At 37.1% G+C, this 11,099-nt stretch overlaps 1 protein-coding gene across 1 annotated transcript; it reads left to right on the forward strand.

The window, feature by feature from the left end:
• Positions 1-498: 498 nt before the first annotated feature.
• On the forward strand, positions 499-1,428 carry LOC129038756 (olfactory receptor 2J3). Its single transcript, XM_063665947.1, has one exon. It carries the CDS (start codon positions 499-501, stop codon positions 1,426-1,428), a length of 930 nt encoding a protein of 309 aa, XP_063522017.1.
• Positions 1,429-11,099: the final 9,671 nt, after the last annotated feature.

The raw sequence follows: 11,099 nt of genomic DNA on the forward strand, positions 1-11,099 counted from the left end.
CAAATACAGGTGATCTTAAGATCAATAAAATCACTTGGTTATGGTGGTGTCTGACAGGTTTTTCTACTATAAGCTTTACTGTTTTTCAGTTTGAAATTAATAAGAAAGTTGTGAGGAGATATTTTAGACTATTTTAGATATTTGTACATATTCTGTTCCCCATCAAATTTTTATCCACTAGTTTTTGCAATCATTTATGTTTTTCTTAACACCATCACCCCTTCTATATTTGTTAATTAGGGATCTACTGTAAGGAATAGCTTTATCTTCACCATTCATTTATTTATTCTTTTACTTTTTATATCAGTATGAGCTTTATAATTCTTCTTTTGTTAAATTCATTACTACTAATGGTTAATTTGTCCTACAATTAAATGATGGAAAGCCCTTCAAACTGGCTTTTATTTTTTATTCAGGTGTGCTGATATTTTTGGATCATTTGTTTACTCTTTTTTTGAGTTTACCTGACTTTCTTTTTTTTCTCTCAGGTAATAGGAAATGAATGATGATGGAAAAGTCAATGCTAGCTCTGAGGGGTACTTTATTTTAGTTGGATTTTCTAATTGGCCTCATCTGGAAGTAGTTCTCTTTGTGGTTGTCTTGATCTTCTACTTGATAACACTGATAGGAAACCTGTTCATCATCATCCTGTCATACCTGGACTCCCATCTCCACACTCCCATGTACTTCTTCCTTTCAAACCTCTCATTTCTGGATCTCTGCTACACCACCAGCTCTATCCCTCAGTTGCTGGTGAATCTCTGGGGCCCGGAAAAGACCATCTCTTATGCTGGTTGCATGATTCAACTTTACTTTGTTCTCGCACTGGGAACCACAGAGTGTGTCCTACTGGTGGTGATGTCCTATGACCGTTATGCAGCTGCGTGTAGACCTTGTTTCTGCCACCTGCTGGCTGTGGCTTCTTGGGTAAGTGGTTTTACCAACTCAGCACTTCATTCCTCCTTCAACTTCTGGATACCCCTGTGTGGACACCGCCAAGTAGATCACTTTTTCTGTGAAGTTCCAGCACTTCTGCAATTATCATGTGTTTATACCCATGCCAATGAGCTGACCCTCATGATCACAAGCTCCATATTTGTTCTCATACCTCTCATCCTCATTCTCACACCTCTCATCCTCATTCTCACTTCTTATGGTGCCATCGTCCGGGCTGTACTGAGGATGCAATCAACCACTGGGCTTCAGAAAGTGTTTGGAACATGTGGAGCTCATCTTATGGCTGTATCTCTCTTTTTCATTCCAGCCATGTGCATATATCTCCAGCCACCATCAGGAAATTCTCAAGATCAAGGCAAGTTCATTGCTCTCTTTTATACTGTTGTCACACCTAGTCTTAACCCTCTAATCAACACCCTCAGAAACAAAGATGTAAGAGGGGCAGTGAAGAGACTAATGGGGTGGGAATGAGCCTGTGTACGTGTCATATTAACAATATAACAGAGTCTCCCCTCACAATGATTCATCCTTCTATTTATTTATCAACGATTCTTTTATTCACTCACTCTGTTAGCACTTGCTGAGCATGTACTCTAACAAGGTCGTGGAGTTCCTGGTAACAGGTATGAATAAAACAAGTCAGCCTAAATACCATTCACTTGTGGAAAAAAACAGCTATGTAAAATCAAGATAAAACATCTATAGCGATGTTTTTCCATGGTACAAACCTAATGTATCCAAGACAGACATTTCTTGATTGAAAAGAAGGCATGATATTTGTTGTTAATCTTGATAAAAGCGAAGCTATAATTCCTATGAAAAGATGATACTCTCAATTTAAAAATCTCTACAATGTTTTTTAATTTCTTGCTTTTTGGGTGGAATACTTTTGTCTTCTATCTTTAGTTTAGTAAAATACACAGCAAAATACTTCAAATCCTTTTCTCCAACAATGCTTATTCTTTGTCGGATAGTAAATTTTGAGAGGAATTTTGGTCCATATTCTTTCATATCCAGTATCAATAGTAGGACAATAAGTTTTATGAATTGTAGTAAGAGAGGCTTTGAAACAGTGTAGCAGAAGTCAGCATCTGAGATCCCTCTTTTTTGCAAGGCAATGAGAAATATATAGGAAGTAAAAGGAGCTGGTAAAGCTGAGCTATGGAGCTTATAAAGAAATGGTCATCATAGGCTAGGTATACTTAGGTGAGGTAAGTGCTTGGAACAACTGCATTACCTAAGGAACTAAGGAGAACATTTGAGGCAAATAGAGAGGCTCTGAAAATGACTTGAAGCCAATGGGTGTATGAAAGAATTATGTGAAAATATATTGGAAAAATTTTATGATAGAAGCTGTCATATGGAAAATGATAGCTTATTTTTATTTTAAAGCTTGATATAATTTGAGTATTTATGGTTAATAAGTATATTATGTATGTCGGTGTATGTGTTTCAAATAAAGAAATCTATTTTATAGAAGTTATCATTTTGTTTTATATATTATTGTCAACCATCTTCATCTGAAATAATTGCGTTATACCTAGAGCAATTTAAACTGACAGTCATAGTCAAATGAAGCGGAAAAACGGCTAAAGGAGAATTCAGTATAAAGTAACGTACTTGCAATGCCTGAGTTTTCTCTATAACTCAAATGTCAGCTGTAGCTTTTGAGGCCTTTGAGATTCAGATATGATTGATTCACACACTATTTCCTAAATTATTATAAAAATAAAAACGCATCTCAGAACTTCCCTCCAGTTTCTAGTGTGACTTGCAATTGCATTGATTCTGCTGACTTAATCTTCCTTCTGCATCTCTGACTCTTCATTTATTTCTAACTAGGCATGAAAAATATGAGGCATGTGCCCTTGTCCTTAACCTTACCCAAGAAATGAAGAACCAAGAATAATGTATGTAAAATAACTTTTAGCAAGCAATTGGGACCACATAGGGTAAAACATCACATAAAAACACATTTTTAAAAACTTAAAGAACATAACTTAGCCCTTTGAACTGTTTTCTACTATGGAAATCTTATGATTTGGAGCACTCCCTGTAGCATCCTGGTTGCTCACCTACTCAAATATCCCCCACCATCTTTATTAAGGATAAGTGAAAAAATTGTATTTATTTATGATATACAGAATCATGTTTTGACATATGCATAATTATGCAATTATTATTCAAGCTAATTAACAGATCATTAACTCACATACTTACCTGTTTTGTGGTGAGAACATTTAGGATCTGTTATCTTAGCAGTTTTCAACTATGCAGTACAGTATTATTAGCTATAGTCACCATACCGTAGAATAGATCTCTTGAATTTGTTCCTTCCATCTGAAACTTTGTACCCTTTGACAAATATCTCCTCATTTTCCCTATTTCTCTCTACTGCTAACCCCTGACAAGCATCTTTCTGCTACTCTGTGCTTCTATGGGTTCATTTTATGTCGATTTCACATATGTGAGATCATGCATTATTTGTTTTTCTGTGCCTGGCTTATTTTACTTAGCAAACTGTCTTCAGGTTTGCCATGTTGTTGAAAATATTAAGTCTTCCTTCTTGTTTTCAGGCAGAATAGTATTCTATTATATATATGCTACACTTTCTTTATTCACTCATTCATTGACAGACACTTTGATTCAATACCTTGGCTATTATGAATTTGCTGTCATAAAAATGGGTGTGCAGATAGCTTTTCAACATAGTGATTTAATTCTTTTGGATATATACCTAGAATGTATACAAATGGATCATACGGTAGTTCTATTTTTATTCATTTATTTTTAATTTATATATTTAATTTAATTTAATTTTTTGAGATGGAGTCTTGCTGTGTTGCCCAGGCTGGAGTGCAGTGGTGGGATCTCTGCTCACTGCAAACTTTGCCTCCTGGCTTCAAGCGATACTCCTGCCTCAGCCTTCTGAGTAGCTGGGACTACAGGTGTGTGCCACTGCACCGAGGTAATTTTTGTATTTTTAGTAGATATGCAGTTTCACCATGTTGGCCAGGCTGGTCTCAAACTCCTGACCTCGGATGATCTGCCTACCTCGGCCTCCAAAGTGCTGGGATTACAGTTGTGAGCCACCCTGTTTGGCAATATTTTTAATTTATTTAGGAACCTTCACAGTGTTTTTCATCATGGCTGTCCTAATTTACATTTCCAAAAACAGTGTATAAGGATTCCCTTTTCTCCATATTCTTCTCAACATCTGTTATCCTTTGTCTTTTTTCATAATAGACATTCTAACTGGTGTAAGGTATGAGGTGATATCTACTGGTGTGGGCCTGGACTTTAGGTCCACTGGAGCCTAGAGCAGTGGGGACCATTCCCCTTAAGCCTGGAGTTGGTGTGGTGCTAGAGTGGAACTTACTGCCTTGGGGGCTGTTCTGGAGTCCAGGTTTATGGGGCCCAGCTTATATGTACTGGTCTGGAGGCTAGGTCCTTGGGTACTGGCATGGGTCTTGGGGCTACAGAATCTGACCTGGGGGGCCAACTGACACTGGAAAGTCCTATTTTGCCATTTTATTGGTATCACTTCTCACTATCTAAATTTTCTTTTTTTTGCTTTTTAACTTTCTGTGCTCTTTTCTCCTTTTTCTCTTAAAAAACATATACATTTTCTTTTATATGTATAGACTTTTTGTTTTCTTTTGGGAGGTTATAATTATAGCATATCTAATGTTGAATCCTAGCCATATTAGCCTGTGCTATTTAATTTGTAATCTGAGAAATAGATAACTTACCAAAAATTCCACCAAAGATTAATGCAGATATTATTGTTTTGTACTTTTCAAACCAGTCGAACAAACTTTATGCAGTTTTGTCACAGATAGGACAACAGGAATGAGTTTTCTCACTTTATCAAACTGAAGGGAAGAAGACAGGTGGCTTGCATAACTTCTGGCAACTTGTATGTGAAAAAATCAGGGTAAGGACAATACATTTTTAGCTCTGACGACCCATTCCTATGTCAACAACACTGAAGGCAAAGTAGAAGCCCTGAGATGCTCCCCTTGTCAGCCCTAAACCTTATGAAAACGTTTGTGAACTGGGATTTCCAAAGCACACATGAATTTGTGCCACAAGCAACTTTACTGAAGAACTAACAGTGAAGCCAGTTTTTTCCCAGATAGGAATGAAGGTTAACTGCACTGAAGCATCAGCTTCTTTCACCCTGTAAATTTATCCTCCCCATTCAGACAGATGTCTCCCAGTCTTTGTCCACTATATCTTATACTTGTTGCTGTGCAGCATATTCTTATATACATGCTCAATTATCTTTCCTTATTTTAACTCTGCAGTACAGGATTATTGGCACAAATATGTCATCCAGGTAACCACAGAAAGTAGCTCTGGCTTCCAGCTTAGGTACACTCCGTCTCTACTCTGCTATGTGGCTCAGGTTCGTATCTTCTATTTTACATATGTGAGGCTGGAAAGATGATTACTGATCATATATTATGAAAACATTACATGATTTCAAACATAACTTTCAAATACAAGTGATTATATACCACGTATCATGCAACAATCACAAAAAAACTCACAGGAAAGTTATAAAAATAGTAGAAAGACTTACCATTGAGCTTCACCAGATTTCAAAAATGTTAGCATTTCAACATGGGTGGTTTATCATTCTCACTTTATACTAATATTAATATGCATTTAAAGTTTTTTTCTAAAATATTACAGAGTGTAATGCACATGTACCCCTAGGTTGTCACAAGAATATTTCCTAAGAAAGTATCCAGGGTCATAAGTTAGCAGTGTGATGTATCTTATTCCTCTTTAATTAGGAAATATTCCTCAGTCTCTCTGTGTCTTTAATGTGCTTTATAGTTTTGAAGAGTATAGGCCATTTACTTTATTTTAACAAAATAATTATTTTTAACAAATAAGGGGGATTTATTGCTTATAAAACCAAAAAGTTCAGCAGCAGTGTGGGCTTCAGACATAGCTTGATCAGTGCTCTGGATCAATATTTCTGCAGTTTCCTCAGCGTGTCCTCTTCCATGTATCGGATTTGTCATCAAGTTGATTCCCCTCACTATCACGAAATGTTGTCAGCAATAATCAGGCCTATATGCTTCCTTGTTTACATTCAAGAGGATGGATATCATCCTATAATCAATGAGCAAAAATGGCTCTTTATACAGAGCTTCATACTGACGCATGAGTTGTCTGCACATTCCTGGCAACATGTTTGAGACAAGGGGCGGAAGTGCAATAATTGGCTGAGATTAATTGGGGGCCACTTCTGAAGCCAGGTTTTCAGTGAAAGGGCCATATATGCAAAGCCATCCCTCAAATGCACAAAGAGCAGATAAATCAAAGAAGAAGGCAGACAAATCTAGCTTATTAGTTTGGGGTGATTTACTAAAGGAATTTACAGACATATATGTTGTCTTAGGTGGCCACAGCATAGTTAGATTTCTGCACTGCAATCCTCCAGATCTAGGGCTTATCTTTTGAGGAAAGTATACTTGCTCTGAAGGAAACATGTAGGTAGCTACAGGTGCCATGGACTATGCTTCCTATAACAGCATCAAGGGTTGTTTTGGAGGAAACTTACAGTGAATACATGTTCCTACATGAAGAGTAATATATCAACTTAACATCTTATAGGCATTCCTGGACTTGGGACTCAGGGTTATTCAGAAGTTACATGGCAGATTAGCATTTAAAATAAAGTCACTCTTGCTCCTGCACTGGGGGTGGGGTTAATTTCATCCAAAGCACATGCTACACAGTGTAGGAGAGATGGGATAACTACTGGGAGGCAACAATAATATCATAGTCTCTATTGTCTGCATGAGAAAACTGACCACAACAGAGCTAGTAAGTGATGAAGCTTGGATTCAAATTTGGGCTTTCTAACTTCATAGTTTGTTCTTAATCACTAGGCAATTGTTCCTCCCTATAGACATCTGGACTCTTTAAAACAAGAAGGTGAGGATTCAGTATGCACATTTCTTGGCTCTTTGCAACTTGTCATGGAAAGGTCTTCATTTTCTCCTATTCTTTGTTTTAACACCTAATATTTGAACCACACTGAATTTATCTTACTCTCTTACTGTCCTGAGGATGTTCACAGGAACTTTTCCTTCAAGGTTAAAACGTGTAACTCATACCTCAAGCAAACATTTCATATTTGCAGCAATTATGCTTATTCACATAAGGTTGTAAATTCCTCAAGGCTCAACCAATGGCTGAGAAGTGTTTTGGGCCACTGTACCTTTAACAGGCCATTGGTGCATGAAGAACATCAGCGACAATGTCATTCTCCTAGAGCACTGGGCAGTATCTGCCATATGTAGGCCAGTAGTTATTTTTTATTACTGTTATTACTAATTTTTACTATTATTACTATAGTGGTTTCCAAATAATGATTCTTAAAGTTCTATCATTCCTTCTAAACTTACTAGTTTGTGTGGCAGGCTAAATACTTACTCTCATTATTACAAATGATCACACCCTAATCTCTGGGACCTGTTATTATATGTTACTTTACATGGCAAAAGGATTTTTATAGATGTGATTAAATTCAGAACCTTGAGTTGGGATTATTATCCTGGATTAGCCAGTTGGGCTGACATAGTCATACGTGTTCATATAAGAGGGAGGCCAGAGGTCAGAGAGAAGTTATTCTGCTGCTGACTTTAAAGAAAAGGGAATGGGCCACAAGCCAAGGAAAACAGATTGCTTCTAGAAGCTGGAGTAGTGGAGAAAACAGATTCTCTCCTAAAGCCTGCAGAAGAAATGCAGCCCTGTAGACCCAATTTAGTCTTCCTATCTCCAGATATATAAGATATTTTTGTTATTTTAAACACCAAATTTGTAGTAATTTGTTATAGCAACAATGGAAAACTAATAGAGTTGACATTCTATATGAAGGAATAGCTTTCCTTTGTGTGTGTGTGTGTGTGTGTGTGTGTGTACATGTGGGTATCAGGTATTATTTATCTATGTGTCTACCTATATATCATAATATGGTCTTATGCATTATTATTTCATTCTGTCATTATTTTGATGCTGAAATGGTCACTGTTTTGGCTAGAGAGGACCCCTTCCAGTTGGCTCATACATCTTTTTTATATGTCTCCATGCTTCTTAAGGCTGAGACGGGTGGATCACGAGGTCAGGAGATCCACACCATCCTGGCTAACACGGTGAAACCCTATCTCTATTAAAAATACAAAAAAATAAGCTGGGCATGTTGGCGGGCACCTGTAGTCCCAGCTACTCGGGAGGCTGAGGCAGGAGAATGGCGTGAACCTGGAAGGCGGAGCTTGCAGTGAGCTGAGATGGCGCCACTGCACTCCAGCCTGGGCGACAGAGCGAGACTCCGTCTCAAATAAAAAAAAAAAAATTTTTTCTTACTGTTGGCAGACTGAGACAATCTTAACATATCTGACACTTTTCTTTGGGAGGAGTAGATAACTTTGTTTATCTTAGGTCAAATGACCAAAACTTTGAATAAAGTAGTGGGGTTTCCTAATGAACAATTCACTAGAAATGCATGGAGTAGATAACACCAGGGGATGGTAATATTGTTGACAAATATTTATTTAGTTATCACATCATATTTCTTTACCCACTCAGGAAACGGAAAGTTGTTGTATTGGGCTTGAGAGTGGGGCAATGCTTAAGAACAGTGACTGGCTACGGGTTTGCGGAGTCATTTGGCAGGAGTGTAAACCCTTGAAATTTGAAGATCTTTCAAATTACCTTGATTCTCCTCAACAAAATACTAGCAAACCAAATCCAACAGCACATAAAAACCTAATTTCTTAGCTTTTTGATGAAATAGCTGTTTCCTCACCTTTTCTATCGTCTAGAGGTAACCTACATTCCTTGGCTCATGGCCTATTCCTCTATATTTAAAGTCAGCAGCAGAGTATCTTCCCTTTGACCTCCGGCCTCCCTCTTATATGGACACGTGTGATTATGTCAGCTCACCTGCCTAATCCAGGATAATATCCCCATCTCAAGATTCTGAATTTAATCACATCTATAAAGTCCTTTTGCCATGTAAAGTAACGTATAATCACAGGCTCCACAGATTAGGGTGTGATCATTTGCATCCCAGGGAAAAAGCCTACCATGATCCCTTGTGTCCCAGGGATAAAGCCCACCATGATCAAGTAGGCTTTATCCCTGAGAGGAAAGGTTGGTTCAACATGTGCAAATCAATAAATATGATTTATCACATAAACAGAAATGAAAACAAAAACCACATGATTTTCTCAATGCATGCAGAAAAGGCTTTCAATAAAATTCAACATTCCTTCATGTTAAAAACCCTCAATAAACTAGGCATTGAAGGAACGTACTTCAAAACAATAAGAGCAATCTATAAAAAACCCACAGCCAACATCATACTGAATGGAAAAAGCTGGAAGCATTCCCCTTGAAAACCAGCACAAGACATGGATGCCCTCTCTCACCACTCCTATTCAACATAGTACTGGAAGTCCTGGCCAGAGCAATCAGGCAAGAGAAAGAAATGAAAGGCATCCAAATAGAAAGAGAAGAAGTTAAACTATACTTGGTAGCAAAAGACATGATTCTATATATAGAAAACCCCATAGTCTTGGTCCAAAAGCTCCTTGATCTGATAAACAACTTTAGATAAGTTTCAGGATATAAAATCAATGTACAAAAATTTAGCATTCCCATACATCAACAACATCTAAGCTGAGGGCTAAATCAGGAAGGCAATCCCATTCACAACTGCCACAAAAAGAATAAAATACCTAGAAATACTGCTAACCTAAAAGGTAAAACATCTCTACAATGAGAATTACAAAACACTGCTAAAAGAAATCAGAGGTGACACAAGTAAATGGAAAAAACATCCCATGCTGATGGATACTAAGAATCAGTATCATTACAGTGACCACACCATCCAAAGCAATTTATAGATTCAATGCAATTTGCTATCAAACTACCAATGACATTGTTCACAGCATTAGAAAAAAACTATTTAAAAATTTATATGGAATTAAAAAAGAGCCCGAATAGCCAAGGCAATCCTAAGAAAAAAGAACAAAGTTAGAGGCATTACCTTACTCAAATGATACTAGAGGGCTACAGTATCCAAAACGGCATGATACCAGTACAAAAACAGATATATAAACCAATGGAATAGAATAGAGAACCCAGAAATAATGCCACACATCTACAAATATCTGATCTTCAACAAAGCTGACAAAAACAAGCAATGGGGAAAGGACTCCCCATTTTATAAAGGGTGCTGGGATAAGTGACTAGCTCCATGCAGAAGATTGAGACTGTACGTGAACCTTGCACCACATACAAAAATCAACTCAAGATGAATTAAAGACTTAAATGTAAAAATGAAAATTGTTAATATAAAAACTCTGAAGATAACCTAGGAAATACCATTCTGGACCTAGGACTTGGCCAAGATTTCATGCCGAAGATGCCAAAAGCAATTGCAACAAAAACAAAAATTGACAAGTGAGGCCTATTTAAACTAAAGAACTTCTCACAGTAAAAGAAACTATCAACAGTGGAAACAGACAATCTACAAAATGAGAGAAAATATCTGCATACAATGCATTCGACAAAGGTCTAATATCTGGCATCTAGAAAGAACTTAAACAAATTTATAAGAAAGAAACAATGCCGTTTAAAAGTCGGCAAAAGACATGAACAGACACTTTCCAAAAGAAGACACACATGCGGTCAAGCATATAAAAAAATGCTCAATATCATTAATCATTAGAGAAATGCAAATCAAAACTGCAATGAGATACCATCTCGTACCAGGTGGAATGGCTATTATCAAAAAGTCAAATTATTAATAACAGATACATCAAGGTTATGGAGAAAAGGGAATGCTTATACACTGCTGGTGGGAATGTAAATTAGCTTAGCTATTGTGGAAAATGGTGTAATGATTCCTCCAAGAACTTAAAACAGAACTACTCTTCCACCAAGCAATCCCATTAGTGGGTATATACCCAAAGGAATATACATCATTCTACCATAAAGACATATGCACGAGTATGTTCATTGCAGCACTATTCACAATAGCAAATACATGAAATCAACCTAAATGCCCATCAACAGTAGATTGGGTAAAGAAAATGTGGTACATAGACCCC

Source organism: Pongo pygmaeus, chromosome 5, assembly GCF_028885625.2.
Source record: "Pongo pygmaeus isolate AG05252 chromosome 5, NHGRI_mPonPyg2-v2.0_pri, whole genome shotgun sequence".
NCBI classification, from domain to species: Eukaryota; Metazoa; Chordata; class Mammalia; order Primates; family Hominidae; genus Pongo; species Pongo pygmaeus.